The sequence below is a fragment of the Salvia hispanica genome, chromosome 6, assembly GCF_029641045.1.
Source record: "Salvia hispanica isolate PSC_SH4W2 chromosome 6, Shi_PSC_v1, whole genome shotgun sequence".
Classification (NCBI taxonomy): Eukaryota; Viridiplantae; Streptophyta; class Magnoliopsida; order Lamiales; family Lamiaceae; genus Salvia; species Salvia hispanica.
Window position 1 is genome coordinate 16519579 of NC_142697.1, and position 24463 is coordinate 16544041.

The 24463-nt window shown below is 38.5% G+C and overlaps 4 protein-coding genes, 1 long non-coding RNA gene and 1 pseudogene across 6 annotated transcripts; 2 read left to right on the forward strand and 4 right to left on the reverse strand.

Annotated features, from left to right (window-relative positions):
• Positions 1 to 623: 623 nt before the first annotated feature.
• On the reverse strand, positions 624 to 3939 carry LOC125204333 (squamosa promoter-binding-like protein 17). 2 transcript variants are annotated; one of them, XM_048102956.2, is made up of 4 exons: positions 3812 to 3939; positions 3107 to 3474; positions 1466 to 1605; positions 624 to 1382 (listed from the first exon to the last, which is right to left on the reverse strand). In XM_048102956.2, exons 2-4 carry the CDS (start codon positions 3448 to 3450, stop codon positions 799 to 801), a joined length of 1068 nt encoding a protein of 355 aa, XP_047958913.1. In that variant the 5' UTR covers positions 3451 to 3474; positions 3812 to 3939; the 3' UTR covers positions 624 to 798. The 2 variants fall into 2 exon arrangements, with proteins under 2 accessions (XP_047958913.1, XP_047958914.1); XM_048102957.2 differs by having other exon boundaries at positions 3107 to 3900.
• A 3905-nt stretch (positions 3940 to 7844) lies between these two features.
• LOC125204646 (uncharacterized) lies at positions 7845 to 9287 on the reverse strand. Its single transcript, XM_048103353.2, has 2 exons — positions 8986 to 9287; positions 7845 to 8481 (listed from the first exon to the last, which is right to left on the reverse strand). The coding sequence occupies exon 2, from the start codon at positions 8471 to 8473 to the stop codon at positions 8051 to 8053; it is 423 nt and encodes a 140-aa protein (XP_047959310.1). The 5' UTR covers positions 8474 to 8481; positions 8986 to 9287; the 3' UTR covers positions 7845 to 8050.
• A 1916-nt stretch (positions 9288 to 11203) lies between these two features.
• Positions 11204 to 13685, reverse strand: LOC125203717 (uncharacterized). The gene is made up of 2 exons (XR_007173426.2): positions 13544 to 13685; positions 11204 to 11418 (listed from the first exon to the last, which is right to left on the reverse strand). It is a non-coding gene; the product is annotated as an uncharacterized LOC125203717 (long non-coding RNA).
• LOC125203716 (transcription termination factor MTEF18, mitochondrial-like) lies at positions 11296 to 13544 on the reverse strand. The gene has a single exon (XM_048102136.2). The coding sequence runs from the start codon at positions 13439 to 13441 to the stop codon at positions 11693 to 11695; it is 1749 nt and encodes a 582-aa protein (XP_047958093.1). The 5' UTR covers positions 13442 to 13544; the 3' UTR covers positions 11296 to 11692.
• A 776-nt stretch (positions 13686 to 14461) lies between the features above and the next one.
• LOC125206295 (uncharacterized) lies at positions 14462 to 15670 on the forward strand (annotated as a pseudogene).
• A 7551-nt stretch (positions 15671 to 23221) lies between these two features.
• Positions 23222 to 24012, forward strand: LOC125206294 (uncharacterized). The gene has a single exon (XM_048105567.2). It carries the CDS (start codon positions 23270 to 23272, stop codon positions 23759 to 23761), a length of 492 nt encoding a protein of 163 aa, XP_047961524.1. The 5' UTR covers positions 23222 to 23269; the 3' UTR covers positions 23762 to 24012.
• Positions 24013 to 24463: the final 451 nt, after the last annotated feature.

Sequence of the window (24463 nt, forward strand, 5' to 3'; positions counted from 1 at the left end):
ATGCAACGACTCGATTCAGTTATGTAGTTAGAAGAAGCGCGTGCACTCCACGTGCTCGTGCGAATAATTAAATGACGGAACTAGCCCTGTAATTTAATGAATTTATGCCTACTGTATTTTAATACTAATGTGATCATCTATCTCATAAACTTTATTCATGGATGCTTAGCTTCACTTTGACATAAATACCAAGATTGATTGGTCTAATTACCCTAATAAGGTTTTGGGGGTATCTCAGTTCAAATTCTAGTTAGCTATCTCTAGTCTTGAAGTCTTTCTCAACTTGGAGAATGAATGAAATAGTGATACTATTACACAAGATGCACTTCAAAATCCAGGCAATGCGTTTGAGCTGAGGAAGAACAGTGTGAATGCATTTGCTGTTATGTTTTTTGTGCACACATTACAGACTATATATGCTAGCAGAAGATGATACAAACATGTCTAAATTATGATTCTTGAGATGATCTTGCAACATTCCACGGGCTGCTGTTGTTCGAGTGGCTCGGTGTTGTGTTAGTGCGGACAAGATCCTCTAATGTGAATTCGGAAGTAAATGGAGTTGCTCAACTTTCCTTAAAACATGAGATTACTAGAGAATATATAAGAGTTGAGACAACTACTTTCAAGAAAGGCAGTAAGTCAGTAGATAGTTAAACATCGTCATAGCATGAAAAAACAAATGCAAACATGTGTCCTTTACAGAGGCACAAACACCAAACACTAAAGAACATCATCACATGTTCTACAAGTTCCTCGTCGATTATTGTAAGCATAAGATCTTCGACTGAGATTAGTTTAGAGTGACCAATTCATATGCTGGAGGGAAGCGTCATACCCCCTCGAATGAACGAGGTCATGGAAGTGCACATCATTTGGCTGAGCCAAGCCGAGCTCCCCAATGAACTCGTTGTTAGCACCATGAGTGCTATGTCCGCGACCAGGATTGGGTGGCATCTCGTGCAGAGCCTGGTCACATGCAAATGGAGCACCATGAATATTGATGGATGGATGAACCATAGGCGGCGCACCATCGTTCCCGGGAAAGTTACTAGCTACGAGGCTGGTGGACCGGGTTCTTGAGGCCCACGGCTGAGTTGACAGAAGAGAGAGAGCTTTGGTAGAGTCTGAGTCCCCACCGAAACATCCTTGTGAGGATGCTCCGGGACCAGAATAACTGGGCCTTGGTGTTGTACCTTGCAGTTGATCATACAGGGGCCCCTGTGACTGTGAGCTGCTCTGCAGCGGAAGATGGTACTTTCCTGTGATGGAAACCTGACTTTCCATTACTCGTTCGGGCGATGTATCCGGCCATGAATCTCGTCCATTGAGAGCAGCGTAGCTGCTGAATTCCATCACGAAGCCTCCAGATTTGCTATGGTCTTCTCACATGAAAAATATTACTACTTCAAATTTAAGATGAATGAAAGAGAGAGAGACCAAGTCTAGTTCAGTAATGCCTAACCAAAAATAGATGTAGAGAGGCTTCCATAGCGAGGAGACAACAGAGATCCTGCTGGAGGTTTTCTCCTACGCTCATTGTGCTCGGCTAGGCGCCTCCGGCAACTACGCTTTCCTAGGTCGAACTCTGGTAACAGATGAAACCTGGAACAAGGCTAACAAGAAGCTATTATTATTACAGCAACATTTGATGGTTTGTCTTATCCAACATCAGAAACTCAGGTAGATAGGTTAGAATAAGTGATGCCTAGTTGCAACTTGCACGTTTACCAAATTCTTCAATCTGTCTCTTTAAATTAACAATCCCAATTACAGTTAAAGCTATTTCTTTGTTACAGTATTTAATCATCTATGATTTTCACTACTTTTGTCTCGAATATACATACTTAATCTTCTATGGTGGTGTTCGGTTTCCTAGATAAAACACTAGTAGCAAAGTAGCAAGATATAATCTAGGATTAAGTTGTGAGATTATTTAGTAGGAGGGGGTTGGCTATGACCAATTATCACATGACTATCCAGCTAGGATTAAGTAATGAGATTCAATCTCATGAACAAAACATAATACAAATTTAATCATGGGATATAATCTTGCAAATCCAACACCTCCTATGAGTACAAAGTTTATTGCAAACCAGTCACAACCTTGTTTCAAAATTTTCATTCTACATTTGCCTTAGAAAATCGATATCACACTACCCTCTTCTTTTATATCAGCAATAATACCAACTGTAATAAATGGCCTACAGCAAGTACCTAGAAAGGATCTCCCACGATCGACTATTCACCAAGTTAAACTCAAACTTCAAATAGTTGGGTGTATTTCAACCAGAACAACTTTCCACATTGAACTTTGCAACCAAGTTTTGCAGAGGCACCACTCTTTGATCTCATTTTAGCATAATCTCTTTTTCATAAGTTTAACCAACTGCCTCATACCATTTCACAGAAAATCAGAAGTGAAACTATCAAGACTTAGACAATCAGATTATATCTACAAAGAATTAGCTACAAATTATAATATCCAATTTTCTTTAGAAAACTTGATTAGCTGGAAATGGCTGCTCTAATCAAGGATAGGAGAACAAGTACTAAATCATTAATAGTTTTACAGCCTCTATTCTAGCTTCAATAAATATTTGCTTACCTAAAAAACTATCAAGAGAAAAATAATTTTCTACCAAACTCAAGTTGTCTTTCTTCAATTATTGGTGTTGGGTTAAACCAAATATAATCAAGTACATTTATACTTGACAAGTTGTGTGATGAATGTGCTAGAGCCTATTTCCTAACATACTTGCTGAAAAATGCAAACATTTTTTAAACCAATTATTTGGTGTAGCTACCTCATTTCTTGTTTCTTTTGGAAGCATGTATACATAGATGGCAAGTCTCATTTAGAAGCCCTCAGACATCAGTATCAAAAGCAACACAAGAATTAACTACACCACATGCCCAAACAAAATAAATGAAAAGGAAAGCACCATATACAGTAGCAAAGCCCCATCAACATCAAGAAACCAAAGACATAAAGCAATGGAAAAGACATCACCATCAAATATAAGACCACATACAAAAAAAAAACAAAAAAAGGCCCTAAATTAACCATTTTGTGCACAGTATGAGAGAGAGAGAGGGGGGTGACCTGCTGCACTGTTGACAAAACCTTTGCTCAAGGCCAGCAACAATGACCCTAGGAGATTTGGAATGCATTCCACAGACTTTGTGCCTTGAGTAGTAAGGCTTAGCATCACTCAGATCTACTCTGCACCCCTCCACCTGACACATAGGCGGCTGCACCACCGCAGTCCTCCCCTTCTTGGCCGGAGACGGCAGCAGAGGAGGCGCGCCGCCGCTCTTGGAACCCACGCCCTCAAAGTAGATTTTCTTGCCAAACTTCAAGCCATTGAGGGAGTCCGGGCCAGGGGAGGAAGAGGAGGAGGAAGAAGAAGGGGAAGGGGAAGGAGAAGAAGAAGAGCCCTTTTCCATTCTTGTTGTCTAGAACTCATCCATCTAAATCAGATTCCGCCCACATGCATTATTTTTAAATGGAAAAGGGTCTCATTTTTGTATATATAAACGAGATAAAAATGGGATCTTTCAAGTAAAAGTGGGTTCTTTTTGGGTATTCTCCCAAAAATATTTGAAAAGATAAAAAATTGAAAAGAAGGAACAAAACAAAACACACGCACTGACACACACATGCAGAAAGCTTTTAAACATTGACCCTAATTGAAAAGCTTTTAAGCAAGAAGAGTTCAGAAACAGAGTGCTCGAGGAGTTGAAGGCTCCTTTGTTTTTCTTAAAGAAAAATATCGACGTGAGAGAGAGAGTGGAGAGAATGGCGAACCTGACAATAGGCCATCACGCCAGCTTGAGATCTATGGATTTATGGACCAGTGTTCTCAACTTTGAAGAGACTTGTGTCAAAATAATGGAGGCAGCGCTATGTAGAGACTAGAGAGAGCTCTCAGTATCTTTATGTACCATTATATATTTAAAATATGCTGAAAGCTTTTTAAAAATATAGTACTAGTACAAAATAATGAGTGAATTAGTATTTTTTTAATAAACAGTACGAAAAATAATTACATTATTTTTTATTTTAGTCTTCTTCCAAAATTATTCTCACTTTTATTTATGAAAATTTTCTTATTCTTTATCCCCTTACTTATTTTTCTCTCTCTTTATCCTTATATTTTATCAATTATGGTTTAAAACTCGTATCATAGAATAATAAAATATAAGAATCATTCATTTAAAACAATATGAATAAATAATTCGTTCGTTTTAGAGACTTTTAGACTACACAAATTATAATACTATGAAATTGACAAAGTATGAGAGAGAGGAAAAAATAATTGAAATAATATTAGTAGATAATGAGACTCCAACTTATTTAAAAATCTCCAATGAAAAGATGTAAATTAAGAAAATATATTTTTCATTTACCTCTTAAAAAAGCAAATATACATTTTCCAGAAAACGTGAATTCCAAATGAAGAAGTAAATTGAAAAATGTATACAAAAATAATTGTCATACCTTTTCCTTTTGTGAGGAAAAAAAAAATAAAGTAAAAATATCTCTTTAGAATTGAAAAAAGTATTGTATATTCATAAATATTACTTATTTCCGTTGGAAGAGAAGTTTTTATGAAGAATAGGTAAATATGGTAATTATAATTCTTTAGTTCTCTATTTACCTCCTCTCTTGGAGATGTTTTTAATAATGTACCGCATGGTGAAAAAAATTTAAAAATAAAAAGTAAATTAACTTTATGAGACAAACTAAAATGAACTACTCCATCTGTTCTATAGTAATTGAGGCGTTTCTTTTCGGCACAGAGATTAAGAAAAATTGTGTTATATGAGTTAAAATAAAGGGAAAGTAAAGTAGAAAATGAAAAGGGTAGAGAGATGGAGAGAAAATAAAGTAAGAAACTGTGTTGACGTTTACTAAAAAAGGGAAATGACTCTATTACTATGGAGCGTACCAAAATGGCAAAATGACTCTATTACTATAGAACGGATGGAATATTTTTTTAGATGATTCAGTCATATTTTGGCTTATGCACAGAAATCAACAAAATATTACAAATAAGATTTTAAAATAAATATTAAAATTCATATAATTTTTACAAATGAATTTTAAAGTTATAAGGGCATCTGCAGCGCTGACTCATTCCCAGCTCGGTCTCGTCTCGGTGAGATGAGACAGCATCGAGCCAGCGATGCGGCCACTCCGTCTCGTCTCGTATCCCTCCGCTGAGAGCATGTTGGCGAGCTGGCTCGCCACGCTCTCGTGCGGCTGTGACGCCCACTCGCTGGCCCGCGAGTGGGCGTCGTTTATATTCGCTGAAAAAAATAAAACTTTTTTTAAAAAAAAATCTGAAAAAAATCGGAAAAAAAAATCCCCAAAAAATACATGTCGTTTTTTCCAATATTTTAAATTTTTTCTATTTCTTTTAAGCCCTCAATCACTTCTATAAATATCAAATCATTCCCACAAATTATCCACCATAAAAAAAACTCTATATTCTCACTAAAACACTCTACATTCTTCATCTCAAAACATTATTCTTCTCCCAACTGTGTATTTTTCGTATTTTCGGATGTTGTAATTTTCATGGTTTTTAATGATTTTATGAATTATTAGTATTAATGTAATATTTCCATGAAATATTAATTGAATTTGTTGGAAATAAAAATAAAAAATGAAATTGAATGAATAGTTAAGAGATGAGATGGTTAAGAGATGGAAGGTTGCAGGTGTTGTCTCTTAGTTAAGAGATGTGGATAAAAAGTGCAGTGGGGCCCATAAATAATTAAGGGATGAGACGGGGATGTGGATGGCCTAAGACTTGCCAAAATTTAACAAAAATTCAAATATATCCCAGACAATTTGGCCTTAAAAAACTAAATATTGTTCTATTTTCAGACCATAATTTAAATGCAACAAACAACTTCATAAAAACGAGTTTTACATTTTGATCGTTTTTGGACTTTAGGTTATGCTATCTCTTTAATCGTTTTGACAATCTTATTTATTCTATCTTAATTCGAGGTGTTTATTTGTAATCTTTACTTGATAGTTCATCGTCTAAACATAGCAACTAAAAATTGCCGACTTTCACAAAAATAGTTGTACTTTTATCTACTAGTAGTGATTCTAGTGAACCAATTTCTCTGGATATGACTACTTCTATTGGTGCAGCTCATCTCCGCACGGACAAAATTTTACTAATCTTGGTTAAATTATAGGTAAATCACATTTACAAGTTCTCGTACTAATACATTTCACTATAAGAAAAAAACTTGAAAATTCTTCTAAAATCACTCCTGCATCTAAAAAGGGTGATATGCAGTAATCGATGTTGGAAAATGTAGTGTCCACAAAAATTCAAAACACATCTACTAATAATGCTCGAACACTATAGTTTTGGTCATTGTACTCGGATTGTATGCTAATTGAGTGCTATCAATTCAACCTTTTTTATTCATCAAAAGTATATTACATAAGGGTAGTTTATTTTACTAAGCCTGAAAAACTAATACTCCTACTAGACAACACATCTCTCATGGAAAAACTAATACTACAACACATGCTCCAATAATCCTTTTAAATGATTTTTTGTACTAATTGGCGAGGATCACAAGGCAATGGCTACAACGATAAAAGACAGACAAAAATACTGATGAGAGACCATACAAATTTGGTAAAGATAAAAGTAGATTTATACAGCTTAATACTATGTCAGAATAACTTTTTTTCTTTCCTATTTTGGTATGCATGATGTTCCTTCTTTCTTAATGTCCATGTTGATTTTCATTATACTAGGTCCAAATTTATGCATTTCTTTTTTCCTTTTTTCTCTTATTTCCCTCTTTTTATAAGTAGTGAACATTACTCTGTGGAACGATATAGTAGTAGTAAAATAGGAGGATATATTATTGTATGGCATCCAAATATAGCCGCAGAATCATGTCCTAAACTCCATATCAAGAAAACAAGGCAGCAGAGAATTCACAGAAATTGAATGAATATATTATATACTCACATCAGCAGCATCTGATATATAGCTACCTTCCAACTTTCTAGTAGTTCACAGATGAAGTATGACTTGCAATATCAAACGGAATGAGTACAACTCCAAGCAGAAGCAGACGAGCATCAAACTTGATCATAAACACGTTCAATCAATAATCTAATCAGATTTCACCACATCTCCTTCAAATTTTTCAGGTTTAAAACTGAACAAAATGTTCAATTTCAATGTCAAGCATGCAACAGGAGAAGGAGATGAATAGTTAGACCCGGAAATATCTTGTGTCTTCTCTTATAACCCTCAACCATACACCAGCACAAAAATGTTCCAAAGAAACCATCTCTAATATGAGTATCTTCAGAAGTCAAGATATTAAATCAATTAAAGCAAATAAGTAGTATATCTTGTCAAACCAAAAATTGATGCAAATTCGAAACACAGCTTACTCAGAGAGGAACACTAGCTCATAAACTTACCAGGTAGGTTAAGAAACGGTTGCAAGAAATCACGTATACATACAATCAGAATAGAGCTTCCTTCATTCTACAGTGACATTCATATTGTTGAGTAATAGAACTACTACTAATAAGCACAAAAATGCTATATGGAGGGTGAAAAGGCCAAATTTTACCGGACCTTTATGTACAGTCGACCCTGGTGAATTCAGCCAACCACTTCTCCTGCTTCCTCTAATCACCCTAATATTCAACTTCTGCACACTTTATAGTTAAATACTAGCAAAACTTTTTATGGTTCTCAGTATATCCATGTATAAAACAAAATAATGACATAAGGGATAGATGGACAGATAAAAATGTTTTGGCAGCTCAAACCAAATACTTGAATCATGAAGCTATCTAATACCAAAAACATGAGAAACATTCATCAAACATTTGTTCTCAACTAACAAAAAAAATCACGAATTCAAGAATTGTTCTCAACCATATCACCAAAACCACAAATTCAAAAAGAGAGACAAAAGAAATACTGAAGAACCACTAAGCAGCTGGAAAAGTATCATCTCTCAATGTGAAACGGGATCTTCATTGGCACTCAACGCCGACTTCAGCAGCCCGTCTAGGCTTATTTTTCCTTCTACTCCCATTTGGTCGGTATCCAACAGACTTGATCAAGTCTGTAGCACTATCTTTGGCTCCCACACCATTTTCCACTTTTACCGTCTCTGTATTTTCTTCTAGGTGAGATGCTCTCTTCCTCTTCCTGCCATTCTCTGCTGCAGCTTGGGTTCTCTTACTTTTATTCAATGTGGCTTTCGTTGTTTCCTCCACGCCATCATCCTCCTTCTCTATCATCACGATTTTATCCTCTTCCAAAACTTTACCTTTCAAAGGCTTTTGTGGCCTTCCTCTTCTCCTCATCGGCAACTTCTCATTTTCGCCACTTGCAGTATCATCGTGATCAGCAACTGCAGACTGCTTCCTCCCTTTTCCTCTCCCTCTACCCATACTGGAAACTGAACAATTTCATAAAACAACAGTAAATCTCCATAAATGAACAAATAGAACTGAAAATAAAAATTCATATCTCCTTATCTCCTCATTGGAGTTTGGAAAACACAAAAAATCACACCAAAAGAAAGTTAATGGCTACAAAATTAAGCTCCATACCATTATATTCAAAATATTGATTAAATCAAGACAATCAAAAACCTGATCTTGCTATCCACAGACCTAGACAAATGTTCACTCACTAAGAAAGTGAAAAAAACAACCTTAGCAATCTAAGGAGGTTCATGTTCATTGATTAGAACTCACCACAGATAAAACCTAGCATCGTATTCCAGAATGAGTGTAAAATAAATCTACTGTTGTGATAAAAGCAAAAAATGATTAACCAAACAACAGAGCAATACCTTAAATTCACTACATCAGAAAACAAACAACCCAAAAACATTAAACCCCCACACAGCCAAAAGAAACTAATCAAACAAGCGAAGGGCATTACAAACTAAGCTGACCTCAGAAATAAAAGATACCACTTGTGTCCTTAGATGAAAATCCACTTGTTAGATGTACACTTTTCTACTTGCATGAACAGTTTCGATAGTAATGGAAGGAGATAGATGAAGTGTAGATGTAAAATTATTGAAGAAAAATTGATCTAACTCGGGAAAACGAATTCCCAGATCAAGAAAATATAATGGGAATGAGAAAGAGACTCCGCGAATGATTCAAAAAGATTGTATCTTTCCCCCAATTGAAGGTTGAATTTAAGCTCAAGTAGAGAGCAGAGGGAGACAAGTCAGGGAAAGAGAATATGAGTAATATTTGGAACAACTGCTGTGAAAGTATATTTATTTTATTTTAACACTGTTATATTACAAATGTACACAATTAAGGCATAAAATTGTTTTCCTCATGCTCCATTAAAAATCTTATTTTGTTATTTTCATATGATTCCATCTCATTAGAAGTTGCATTTCATTTTTACAAAATTTAACAAATAACTCATTTTATTCACATTTTTATAAAATTAACCCATAAAAATATAAAAATAGTACTCGCATTCTACCAACTTTTTTTTTTACCATTTTAATAAATTAAAGAATTTCTTCAAACCAACATCAATGAAAAAATTAAAAATGAGACTGGAGACCACCAGATGGAGTAATAAATATTACTCCTAGTAATATAGATAAGTGAAAATGAGTCAAGATCATTTTAGGGATGCATTGTATTTTACTGTAGATGTTTGGTAAATTAATAGGGGTGTTCGATTGCCAAGATTAAATCTCATGATTAAATATGTATCATGTTTGGTTCATAAGATTGAACCCTACAACTTAATCCTAGATGGATAGTCTCATGATAATTAGTCACAACCTCTTCCTCCAACTAAAATAATCCTAGATGGATAGTCTCATGATATTAGTCATGACAACCGAACGCCACCTTAGTTTATTAGAAGTCCAATGAGAACAACTGTGTAATTACTCCTTAAGAGATGGAGGAAGTATTATGTTTCAATAAATCAATTCAAGATTCATCGTATTACGGAGTACTATATAGAAGCTTGTATGGAGTGTTCATGGCCATGGCCCCTTCAACAATTAGGCCGATTCTATTTTTGTTTAGTTTGCTACATTATTTTCTAAGTTTTATCTCTAAAAAGTGAGGAATGCTTATAAAAGGAGGGCAATGTACTTCATCCGTTCCATAGTAATAGAGTCATTTTGCCATTTTGATACGTTCTATAGTAATAGAGTCATTTCTCTTTTTAGTAAAAGTCAACACATTTTTTCACACCTACTTTACTATCTCTTACTTTTTTTTCTCTTCATCTCTCTACCTTTTTCATTTTCCACTTTATTCTCCATTTACTTAACTCACCTAGCACATTTTTTCTTAATCTCCGTGCCGAAAAGAAACGCCTCCATTACTATGGAACGGAGGAAGTATTATTTAGAGAATTGGTAAGTGATTTGATGGTCGTGAAGCAGTACTTTACTACCACGCTTAATCAAAACAATACTATACACTATTTGGTTCGTTAGAATTCAATTACAATAAACGTGATCATTATTAAAAATACTTAATATCTTAAACCGATAGTGCAACTACCATATTTTTCCATAACCAATAGAGTGAATATGCTCAAGAGTCAAGAGATGCACATTTGCTGTCCTCCCTATAATTAGAGAGGATGTATACGAAAGTGTTGAAAAAGTGCAAAAACACCTTAAATAAGCAAAGTACAAAATATAAAGACAGCAAATGTACATTTAATACATAGGGACAACAAATATGTATCGCTAAAAGTATAAGGACTTCACTCTAATCAATAATAGTCCTATTGTTAAATCTCATGATTACCACATACTATGTGATAGTGTGAATATTCCAAATTTAATAGTCCAATTCCTGCACTACCTCACTATTGTTTCAGGAATGTCATTTTTAGACTTCAATCACACTCAATCCAAAGTCCAAACTGCAACACAATCCATCCTAAACATTTATCCGTGCCATTAAGATATCGAAAAACAACGACTCAAAAGTAAAAAAAAATAAAAATGAACTAGTTCTATTATCACACCTGACTCCACATCTTGTATATGCCTCAAGAGAAGAAGTGTGAAGCAAAAGATGTTATTTTGATTCAATGCACTAACCAGAAACAGAGATGAGACCAGAAAACTTAACAGATGTCAGCATAATTAGAAATGTGGATGGATCTTCAAGTTTTAGCAATCTTCATTTCAATAGATCATCATCATTTGCCTAACTAGTTTACATCTGAGAACCACTACAAGAATAAGAACCACATATGGTGAAAATACACAGTGAAGCCATGAATTCAAGAAGATACAAACACCTTTCCTCTATATGTCCTCGTTTCATAGGCTTTACAGGCATAACAACACAGTCTCTTTCGTAAAATAAGTGAATGCCTGTATCACACAACATTAACAGAAGACCGTGAGGCGCCCATGTAAGTATATTGAAGAAGCATATTTCGTTTACACTAACAGAAGCTGGTGCTGTTCTATCTGTTGTGAAAGCGATTCCTCCCAACAGTGGTAAAGGAGACTAGAAATCTAGATAAAACGCCGCAATAAAATAGCATTAACAGCTTGAATAACAAAGGCAATGCGAGCAAGATCACTTTTACCAACAATAATAGAAATACGGACATCAACGTCAGAAGAGCTAGTTGAGACTAAATTATTTCTTGATATGCCTTTTATTCAGACTTTTCCAATATTCAAGCCCTCTAGCATGAAGAGCTACATAAGTTTTGATAAATTCTTCATCTGATGTAGCCAAGAGCGTGCTCAAGGACAAACCGGGACGCACTGCTCCTTGATCTTTAAGCCATCTGTACATTAAAAGCCTAAACTTCACCCTCTCAATTGTGTAAGAGAGAATTTTTGGATGAGTGAGTAAATCAGATGCTTGATAGCCCAACTCATCAAAAAAAAGCTGAATCTTCATTTCAATAACATCACGAGTCTGGTTGAGAATTTGAGGAGATATTCTGACCATCTTTATTGCCTGCTCGCGGTTCAGGCCATTATTCACTAAACAATCGAACCTCTCTTGAAGTTCCACTCCTCTGCCCCGAAGCGTTTTAACAGCCTTTTCCATATCCTTTGATTTCTCTTCGAAGCCTAGGCTTATCAAAAACTCAGTTTTCAATGCCATTATTTTAACAGCCCTCTTTTCAGTCTCCAGTGGTTCAACTCTCTTACCCAGGACCCAGGCCTTCAATGTGAACGGATCATCATTGACCATTTGACAGAGCCTGTTCTTGCCACAGCACAGTAGGCTCAATATGCTCTTCACTTTTTTTAGTTCAATGGAACCCAAAAGTGAAGGATACGAGCGAACTATTTTACCAATATCTAGGGCAGCCATGTCAATTCCAGAGAGGAAGATGTAGGAATTATGTAAATTCTTAGTAAACTTCAAAACTGGAATTTGAGGAAACCGAAGAAAAAGAGTGCGTAAATCACTCTTTGATGCTCCAAATTTCAACAATAACCCAATGAGGTCAAAGGTAATGCGTCCAGAGCACTCAAGCAGAAGATCAGGATGCTGCTTAAATAGTTCCCCGACTTGCTTCTCACTCCAGCCCAACTTGCACAACAAGCACATGAGCTGAAACATGGATTTCCAATTGTAAGAATCCTCCTCGCGTATATTCTCCAAAAGCCACTCGTGGTCAATCTCCACCTTATTTAACATTTCCAGAAACTCAACAAATTCATCAACATTTCCCCTCAAAAGATGAGGACTTGCGGCGACAATCTTGGCAACAAGAGATTGTCTCAATCCCAAATTCTCAATAGATCGAAGCTTTGTCTGCAGAGAGCCGTAGTCATACTGGAACACCTCATTGGCTTCCTTGAAAATCTTCCCAATCCTATTCCTCTCAATTCCATAGTTACACAGAACATAATAGTTCTCCAATAACAACTCATCATCAGACAAAAACATCAAATTCCTAGGAAGATACCCCACGTATTCGGAATGCTTCAACCCTATGCTCTCAAAGAAAGGCTCAAACTCATTAACCGGATGGTACCTCAAAAATCGCGTCACAGAATGCTTAATCTTGCTATCATCATCTATAACCACTCTCTTCATCAACCTATTGAAAAACTCAGGGGCATTCTTGCTCATATTCTCAGCATCCATGATCCTAAAACTCCTAGTTAAATGGAAGTATTCTACCAAAGCAGACTGTGCTTGTGCTCTCACAATACGCCCTTTTTTCCCACTCCCACCAAAGCCCACGCCTTTTTTCGAATCAATGGAGCTCTCTGTTCCGTACAACCTAACTTTATGTGCAAGACGATGCGACCCATAACCATAAAAATTGGATTGTGATGGTGTAAAATTGCTATTTGCACGTAGTAAAGAAACCCATTTGAGCAATTGGGGTGCTATAATAATCTGTAATCTGTTCATGAATGATTGAATTTCCAATTACTTGGAACAAAGCAGAGAATTAAGGGAGAGAAAAAGACTGTTCCTTTTCAGCGTAACGGAGTTCGGAGCTGAGTTTGTCACCTTGATGGGGTTTTCTGGAGGCGTTTGGACATGGCTATTTGAGCGTTGCACCTTCGACAACATATGGTGCCACTGCAGCTTCGGTTGAAGAAGAGGGGTGTCGGAGGGTTTAACAAAACCCTAATTCACATTTTAATTAAAAGAAAAAAGAAAGAGAGAAATATAAAGAAGTTTTGCCCTTAATAGTAGCACTATCCAAGAGAATTACTAAAGTCAATAAGTACATTAAATATTCAACTGCACCCATGAGAATTAATCCTATATTACTTACTTGATTCTTAATACTATCCACAGTCATTAAACAAAAAAGTGTTGAATTTAAAAGAAAAGAAGTTTAAAGAACGGGCTAAATAGTTTTTTTTAATCTGATTCGTCGGACATTAAAATCCTACTATATCATATGAACTTGCGAAACCAAAACAAAACATTAGATGTAAAGATATAAACATGTTGCAAAATTAAATTGACTAGTATAGCTTTTCATCACTATTGCAAACACAGTTAGGGCATCCGTAGTGGGGCGGATGATGCGACGGACGATGCATCGTCACTGCAGCATCGCGGACGATGGATTAGCCATCGTCCGCGCCCTATAGATCGTCCGCGGAAGATGCGCGGAGGATACCCATCGTCCGTCGCATCGTCCGCCACCGTGGACGACGCGGACGATGGGCACGCGTTTCCTTTTTGTTTTTGAATTTTTTCAAAAATTTTTTTTTATTTAAACACTACTATTCACTACCATTTCAAACACTCCAATTTCACATCTCTTCAATTACTCTTCAATTATTCTCTCTCATCGACTCAAAAATGAATCCCGACGACTACGATTTGAGTACATCAGATGGCTGCAGACGGGCCTTGACTCGAGCCTTGTTCGATGCCGTTAATGAAGCCAAGGCGAAATGCTTGGCACAAATGCAGCGGGAGCAGGCGGCGGCGGAGGCGCGGGTCCCTCGCCCGATACGACGTCGGACGCATGTCCCGCGCGAGCACGACGTAGCACACGAACGTCTGTTCGCAGATTATTTTGCCGACCAACCACGGTGGGGCCCGAATGTTTTCCACCGCCGTTTTAGAATGAGCCGAGATCTTTTTCTCTGCATTGTGCACACGTTGGAGGGCCGTGATGAGTACTTCCAGTATCGGGAAGACGGGATCGGCAGACCCGGACTTATGCCGTTGCAGAAGTGCACGGTTGCGATCCGGCAGTTGGCCTAAGACACCACAACGGATATGTTCGACTAGTACCTTCACGTCGGGGATACAACTGGCTGCGAATGTCTCAAGAAATTTTGTAAGATAGTTGTGGAGGCTTTTGGCGACACATATTTGCGACGCCCGACTGCTGATGATTGCCATAGGCTGATGAGGATGCACGAGACGGTGCACGGCTTCCCTAGGATGCTAGGGAGCATCGACTGTATGCACTGGCAGTGGAAGAACTGCCCGACGGCGTGGAGAGGACAATTTACCAGCGGCTACAAGGGCAGCCACCCTACGATGATCCTGGAAGCCGTCGCTGACCACCGCCTCTGGATCGGGCATGCCTACTTCGGTGTAGCCGGGTCGAACAACGACATCAACGTCCTCAACTCATCCACCCTCTTCGCGGATCAGTGCAGGGGTCGTGGACCGGCTATCGAGTTCACTGCCAACGGCCGCAGACATCATATGGTGTACTACTTGGCCGATGGCATATACCCAAGGTGACCTGTTTTTTTGAAGACGATCAGCTGCCCAATTGGTGAGAGGAGAGTCTTGTTTGCGGCAAAGCAGGAGTCTGCACGGAAGGATATGGAGCGGGCTTTTGGGGTGCCCCAATCACGGTGGGCAATCGTGAAAGGTCCGACGCGTTTCTGGTACAAGGAAGTCATCACCGACGTCATGTATGCGTGCATCATCATGCATAACATGATAGTCGAACAAGAAGTTGGACATGACACCGATTGGGTGGATGATGAAGCCAGACCTAGCTCCAGCACGGCGACCCCGCCTGTCGCTCGAGGATTACCAATGGGCTTCGGTGATTTTCTACAGCGACAGACCTCAATGCGCAGCCAACAAGACCATACTCAGCTCATGACTGATATGATTGAAGAATTTTGGAACCGCAACCGCTGTTGAGAATTTGTAGTTTTTTCATAGGGCGTCGCTTAGGGCGTCCCACTGTGGATGCCCTGATGTTCAAATTTAAAAACCGTCTACCAAATAGTGCAACAACTGTGTATATTCTTTATGGACAAAAATGATGAGAGATGTAAACAGTAAACATGTACTCTATGACTCGCTCAAACTCAGTAGCTTGATTTAGTGAAACTAGTGTAGTAACTTTTTCAATTACTACTTATTTGCTTCTTAATCCATGGATGAAAATCAAGAAGTTTCGCCTTGTTCCCAATTGGCTTGTCTTGGATGGAAAAATCATATCATCATCAGAGTCCAAGGCAAGGATCTCAAGATCTAAATCAACAATGTTGGACAAGCTATTGAATTCAGACATTTGTTGTTGTCCATGTCTTTTGTTTCTGTGAGATTTCGCATTGTCTTTTGTTGTTGATCAAACAACATCTTCAGCTGTTTTGTTCTGATGTCCAGTCCTCAGCTACAAGTTCCTCTGTATCTGCATCAAAAAAGCATTGGAACTATTGAGTCTCCTTTTGTTCAATTTCATCACACTTCGGGAACTGTTTTTGCTACCTTAAGGTTATCGTGGAGACGCCTGTGAACGTTGAGTTGCATCTGCAGAACCTCATTGAGTTGCATACCACTGCAAAAGAATGATTCTATTTGTGCTGCATTATTTGTAGTATTTGTCTTCTTCTCGGCTTTTCCAACTGTTGCAGAATAATGAATGTAAATCACGCTGAAGATGAAGATTCCACAGGTTCTGGTGAGTATTTAGCGCTTTTATATTTCTACAAATAAATAAAACAGGAATCATAAAAGATGGAAAAATATAACAAGATCCAAACAACAACAAAAATTCAAGAATTGATAGGTCCATCTACATGCCTGCAAAGGGGTCTTGACATCCATCATCTTTAGTACTACTTGTTTCAATGTTGCTTCTAAAACATGAATGTTGGTTAAATCCACGAGACAAGTATCGAGTTGAATAACATAACGTAAAGCATCAGATAACACGATCACTTACTGTCGGGGCGATACACACACTCAACAAACCGGTCATGAAGATCTCGAGTCCACCTTGTTCTCATCTTGTTTGATTGGTGAGCTGTTTATCGGTGTCTGAGGACTCCCAAATTGCTTCATATACTGTGGTGCAACATTGTAATCCACTTACTTAGTTTCTAGCCAGTGATTCTTGAAAATGATCGTTTCCAGATTGGTGAAACGGATTGTTGGGACAACAATCTCAGTTGCACACAGCAGCAGCTGGTGATATGATCATGCCTGCTGAATTTCCATGCCAACAATTCTGCTGCATAGGTTGATTTGAGACAAATGAAGATGGGTGAATTAGTCATGGAACTAGTGTAATTTTGGGAGAATTAGTCATGAATGTCTCAGACAAACTCATTCCAATAATACTTCTCTGCTATATTTCTTCACTTTTTTTCTAACATCAAAACACAGTCAGTTAATTTAGAGTACTGGAATACTTGATTACTCTTAAGAGCATCTCTAATCATTTACTTTAAACTCAAACTCATTTTAGGATATATAGTACATGAAATAGTGATTTTACTCCAACCATTTACATTCAACGAAAACGCATGTTATCTCCCGTCGCATCATCGGACGTATGTCCCCCGCGAGCACGACGTAGCTCACCAACGTCTGGTCGCAGACTATTTTGCCGAGCAACCACGGTGGGGCCCGACGGTTTTTCACCACCGTTTTAGAATGCGGCGGGAACTTTTTCTCCGCATTGTCCGGACGTTGGAGGGACGTGATGAATACTTCCAGTATCGAGAAGACGGCATCGACAGACCCGAACTTACGCCGTTGTAGAAGTGCACGGTTGCGATCTGGCAGTTGGCCTATGACACCACAACGGATATGTTCGACGAGTACCTTCACGTCGGGGAGACAACTGGCCCCGAATATCTGAAGAATTTTTGTAGGGGAGTTGTGGAGGCTTTTGGCGACATATATTTGCGACCTCGACTGCTGATGATTGTCAGAGCCTGATGAGGATGCACGAGACGGTGCACGGCTTTCTTGGAATGCTAGGGAGCATCGACTGTATGCACTGGCAGTGGGAGAATTGCCCAACGGCGTGGAGAGGCCAATTTACTAGTGGCTACAAGGGCAGCCATCCGACGATGATCCTCGAAGCCGTCGCTGACCACCGCTTCTGGATCTGGCATGCATACTTCGGTGTAGCCGGGTCGAACAACGACATCAATGTCCTCAACTCGTCCACCCTCTTCGCCGATCAATGCAGGGGTCGCGGCCCGGCTATCGAGTTCACTGCCAACGGCCGCAGATATCATATGGTGTACTACTTGGCCGATGGCATATACCCAAGGTGACCTGTTTTTGTGAAGACGATCAGCTGCCCAATTGGAGACAACAAAGTCTTGTTTGCGGCAAAGCAGGAGTCTGCGCGGAAGGATGTGGAGCGGGCTTTTGGAGTGCTCCAATCGCGGTGGGCAATCGTGAAAGGTTTGGTGCGTTTCTGGTTCAAGGAAGTCATCGCTGACGTCATGTATGTGTGCATCATCATGCATAACATGATAGTCGAACAAGAAGTTGGACATGTCACCTATTGGATCGATGATGAAGCCGGATCTAGCTCCAGCACGACGACCCCGCCTGTCGCTTGAGGATTATCGATGGGCTTCGTTAAGGTTCTAGAGAGACAGACCTCAATGCGCAGCCAACAAGACCATGCGGCGCTCATGGGCGACATGATTGAAGAAATTTGGAAGCATTTCGGCCATTGAGGATTTGTAGTTTTTTTATTTCGTATGTAAAATTTGAACTTTCAATGGAATGAAATTGTTTTCTCCAATTTTTGTAGTGTTTAAATATTCAACAAATAAATAAAATACTTAGGGCAGGGCTTAGGGCAGACTATAGTCCACCCCATTGCAGGTGGAAAGGACGGAGGATAAAATGCTGATGTAGCGGTGCATAGGGTGGCGGGGCTTAGGGCGGGCTATAGTCCACCCCATTGTGGATGCCCTTAATGAATGAAATAAAAATGGTGTCTCCCAAATGGTAAAGAGAGTAAAAATTTGACATATAGTACACCCTTCGTCCCGCTTTAGTAGTCCTGACTTTTCCGTCCTCTTTTTGTAAAAATGATAAAAAATAGTTAAAGTGGAGAAATGGTAAAGTAAGAGAGACAATAATGTAGATAAGACTCTTCTCTATATTATTCTCTCTATTAATTTACCATTTCTCCTCTTTAATTATTTTTTTATCATTTTTAGAAAAGATGGCATAAAAGTGAATGAGACTGCTAAAGTGAGACGGATAGAATATTATTTAGTGAAGTGATAACTAAAATTCCGGTACTAAAAATATTGAAGAAAGTGCAATGAATTCAAAGCCCTAAATTAATGTCTTTGAACACTATAGAGAGTCTTGGAGTTGCTGCTAGGATTGTTGAACTGATCACAAAATGAAAACCTACGTCACTTTAGGTAATCGATGTTCTTCGTTACGTTTTTGTAGTTAGTTTTGGTTTTGGTAAAACCTATCAGGTTATAAATTAGATAGGATAAGAACCTATCAGGTTAGAATTTTAGAATAAAATAATGATAAAAATACTTTATATATAAATTTGATTAGTACAATTAAATATTACTCCTACTCTTTTATTTTAAACTAGCTAGTTTTATTAACTAACTAAGTAAAGCCCACCTTTTATTTAATTGAAGTTTCCAACAAATCTTACTAATGGTTTGCTTATAGATCGAACTTGACCCAAGAAATCCGTAGATTTGTTATTGGTTTCGTAACCACAAATTTTTAAATCACTTGAGCCGTTGAGCGTAATATCCATTATATGGTGATTGAGTGTTCGTATAATTGTGTAATCAGTGGAATTAGCGATCTCATGACTAATTAAAAGGATCATCATATAAGATTCTAAACGAACTTCAACAATTACACTATTTCGATGGAACCGTAGCATAAATAGGTAAATGTGACTCTTTATGATTTAATTATCGTTTTCTCTAATTAAACCACAGTGGTTCATTAACTAGTTTGATTAGGAAAAGAAACAATGGTACGTACAAAAATACAAATAAGAAGGTTTATCATCACAAAAGCAATTGCGGAAAACATGGAGGATAAATAATTTTGAAGTTAGGCAAGATTTTTCAGGACTAGTTTAGGGTGCAGAAAGTGTATATTTTAAATTTTGAATGCAGTAACATGGCTAATTTTAATTACTTGGATTGTTGGACGGTTGGACCTGTGTCTATCTACTATTTAATGCACTAAACGTTTTCTTTCAATTTCCGCATCTTAATTATTTTGATTAAAGTTGGCACTGAAATTAATCTACATATAAAAATAACTAATACTAACTTGTAGAGGAAAGAAAGATCGGTCCTGTCAAGATACGAGAAAAAAATATTTTTATATATTATTATGGAGCTAAAACAATTTAGGATAGATTTTTATGTACAAAATTATATTAACTGAAAATAGTAGTTAGAGCAGTAGGTAGGAGTATAAATAAAGAAGGATATAGAGATTGAAGATCAAGTGTTTAATAATATTGGAACAGGATCATATGCACTTTATGTATAGTTAATACTAGAAAATTGAGGTTTTTTGTTGATCTTTAGCTGTTGTCTATATCAGAGCATGTTAGAGAGATGAGACATTGGTTTTGTGATATGCAGCGAAGAATATGGCATGTTTATCTCACCCAAAATCTGATTTTGATTCCTGATGCCAAGCCGCAGCACTTGGGCCTCCTATTACTTTAGAGCATTCCCAATGGAGGTGGCGAATTCTCGGCGATAAATCGCCGGTTATCGCCGAATTATCGCCGGCCATTGTGGCGAAGTCGGCGATAATTCGGCGATAATGTTGCCGTTGCTTCGCCGAGTGGCGTTCTAACGCCGGATTATCGCCGAGCGATCGCCGGCCACTGTGGCGACGCTCGGCGATAATCGGCGATAATTAAAATTTTTTTTTTTTTTTTTTGAACCCAACGGCTATTTTACATTCCACCCCTATAAATATTTCCTCCACTTCCTCCATTCATCACCCACAATCTTCATTCTCTCCATTTTCAATCTCTTCTCCCAATCTTCAATTTTCATCAAAATTATGAGCTTTTGGAAGAAAAGTTCCCGATCGGGTAAGGATAAGGGTAAGGGGAAAGAGTCGAGTTCACAAATTCCCAACACGGATGAAGCAAACGAGCAGTGGATGCAGTCGTTGTTGGCGATGGGTTCTCCTCCCGGCCAACTTCCATACGGGGGTCCGTCTCCTTTGCAGACTCCTCCGGCGCGGAGACTTTCTCCGTACTTCAACTCTGCCGGCAGAATGCCCTTTCCAGCCGACGATGTGTATCGGCCCCAGTTCGACACCCCCGGATCAACCCCAGGCGACCAAGAATCTCAGGCCGCGACACTGAGCGCGGAGGACTTCGAGGTGGAAGAAACGCCCACCGAGCCGCCTTCTAGGAGCGGGAGGGGGAAGGCGCCGGCGTCGTCGGCTGCGACTGATACGGGTTCCGATGAGAGGCCGAAGCGGGTAAGGACTACTTACACTCTGCAAGAGTCCGAGCTGATAGCCGACTGCTGGGCGGACACGTCACAGGACGCGGAGCGCAGCAACTACCAGACTGAGATCATATTCTGGGAGCGGATTGCCGCGAAGTACAGGAGCCACAAGACTGCCTCAATGAAGGACCATGGCAGCGAGGCGATCCGTCGGCATTGGGAGCGCCTCATGAGGGACTGCGGGCACTTCAACGGTATTTATTCTAACTTGATGACTCACATGACGAGTGGCCAGAACGAGCACATGGTCCGAGATGAGGCCATCCGGATGTATAGTAGCCAGTACTTGTCGACGAAGGGCTTCAAGTATTGGAACATCTACGATAAGCTGAAGGATCTCCCCAAATTCCGGACGGGAATGCACGACGCGCTGCACGGGAAATCGGTGCGCTCGCGACTTAGCGTTTCGGAGAGCGAGGGGAGCGCGGCCCACATCGACTTGAGTGGGGATGGTCCGCACGAGCGCCCGGAGGGAGTGAAGAAGGCGAAGGGGAGGCGGAAGGGGAAGGGCGCAACGTCGGAAGTCGCGTCGGAATCCGTCATCGACTTAGAAAAAGCCACTTATTCGAGCAATGTCGCCAATCTGACCCAGATGTACACGCTGTACTTCACCGGCGGCGGGACCCCTGAAGAAAAGGCGGCCCTCTGGAAATGCATCCAACACCTGCAGAGTACGCTGGGGCTCGATCCCGACGCCCCTCCGGCCCCTCCGTCTTAGATTTTTTTTTTTTAAATCTTTGTTTATTTGCGTTTTTTATTTGTAGTTTTTTTTTTCTCGTTGTATTATATTTTCCAATGATTAATACAACGATGAATTGTTCATTATTAGTCTATTTATTAAATACATTTGTAGGGAAAATTAAATAATATAAAAAATAATGATGTAAAAATGAAATGTTGAGTTAGGGAGAAATAAGGGAGAAATAAGGGAGAAACCAATGTAGCACTTGGCTAAAAACTGGGGATAAATTTTGGTGCTGATGTGGCGCTGATGTGGCAGGAGTTAGGGAGAAATAAGGGAGTTTTTAGGGAACTCCATTGGGAGTGCTCTTATCAGTAAAAGGTATGAATACATAAAATGCCAATTTCTAAAAGGGGAGAAATTAGAAGATTCATATATTTCAAGATTCACTCTCAATTTTCAAGTTTCTAAGATTTTCAGCAATACTTTAATTCCCCTAATTTCTACTTGGTGAAGCATTTGTCACTTGAATGAAATGCCAACCGGGCCCTCCATTTAAAATCACCTAGACCTACCATATTTAATTAAGTGAAGGAAGTATTTTTTTACCCTCGCTCTCTTCATCCCCAAAGAGTATAAACTATTTACATTTTGTCTGTCCATAAAGAGTATGAACATTCTAAATTAGAAAATCTCAAATAACATACTACCCTTACACATCATTTTATTTACAACTTATATCATTACCATTAACAACTTATACCATTATAATAATATCAATCTCCACTAACATTATTTCCAATACTCTTTCTCTTTTTCTCTTTCTTACTTTTATTTATTAAAACTCATGCCGAATCCATTCTTCATATTCTTTTGGGGACGGAGGGAGAATATTTTATTACAAAATTGATACTATTTCATTCATCCCACAATAAATGTCACACTTGTGTAACGGCACACCGCACGAGATTGTAAAATATATTATTTTATATGTTAAGTAGAGAAAGAAAATATATTTTTATATAATTACGTGAGAGAAAACTTTTTCCATAAAAGGAAAATTGTGATACACAAGTTAAAAAAGAAAAATGCAACATCTACTTTAAGACATGTGAAGTACTAAAAATAGATATCACATTTGACTAACTTTTGCACTCATTGTCTTTATTATTTTTATAAAGTTAAACTATTTATTAAAATTCGTGTCATATGATAATAGGTCTTTAAATGATGGATAAAAGAGAATAACAATTTAGAAATGAAGTGCCTCTATAAAATCCATCCCAACAAAAACACATTCCTCCACACCCCAAGAAAATGGCTTCCCCTTCATCACTAAAAACTCTCAACTCCACCAATCTCTTCTTCTCCATCAAACCACCTCCCTCTGTTTCTCTCTCATCATCAATGAAGCTCAAAACACTCCTCCAAACCTTCATCTTCTCTCATCTCTACCGCGCCCTCTCCAAAGCCAGATCAATCCTCCTCCAAATCTTCAAGAATCTGCAGCTCAAGAACAAGCAGAAGAAGCTCTATTTCAGCTCTTTCAGGCTGCATTACAACTGGTGCTCGTCTTCTCGGACCATCTACTTCAATGCTTACCCCAAGTCGCTCCGCTACGACGTCGGCCCGGCCGGGGAGTGCACTGGAGAGCTGTCCAAGTACCTGCAGTGGCTGGAGGACCAAGAATCGTCCAATGAGATTGACAGGCTGGCCGATTTGTTCATTGCTGACTGCCATGAGAAATTCAAGCTGGAGAAGCAAGAGTCTTACAGATTATTTCAAGAAATGATGGCTAGAAGCGTTTGAATCTTCTATTTATCTTTTAGCTTTTGGTTTTATGTCATCTTCACTGGATTAATTAGGCTTTTCTCTTTGTTTTTTTTGTGACATACTCCATAATTTTGCATATCTAATTTTAACTAAGATGATGTAGGAACGAGATTTTTCAACTCTTTGCAAGTTCGACTTGGCAATTTTTTTTTGCCTTGATTATGACTCGTGAGGTCCTCAAATTAAATGGATAATTCATAATATATGTATGGAGAAATTTCATTTTATTGAGCTTAGCTTAGTATGCTTTGAATACACAATTTGAATCATCATGTCCACAAAATATTAAAATTATATGTATATACCAAAGTTAAGACATGTATATACGCTCTTTATTACTAATACTTTAATAAAGAAACTACCTTGTTGCTAACTTCCACACCCACTTTTAAGATTGAGGATGCTTCGCTTTTTCCACAAAAGCTAATCAAGTAGAATGTCACCTTCATTGAAATTTGAAAATTCAAAACTATAGTTTGGCTGTCTTAATCTCATCCAACCCCCTTACACTACAATGTTCTGTAATCTATAATAACGAACTAGTACTGAGCAGTGAGCACAATTCAAGTTATCTAATAATACTCTCACAATTTTTAGAAAGAAAACGACATTGATGCACAACTCATAACAAGTGTTAAGGTTGTAAAAATGGGCATGATGAGTTCGTCTAGCCGGGAC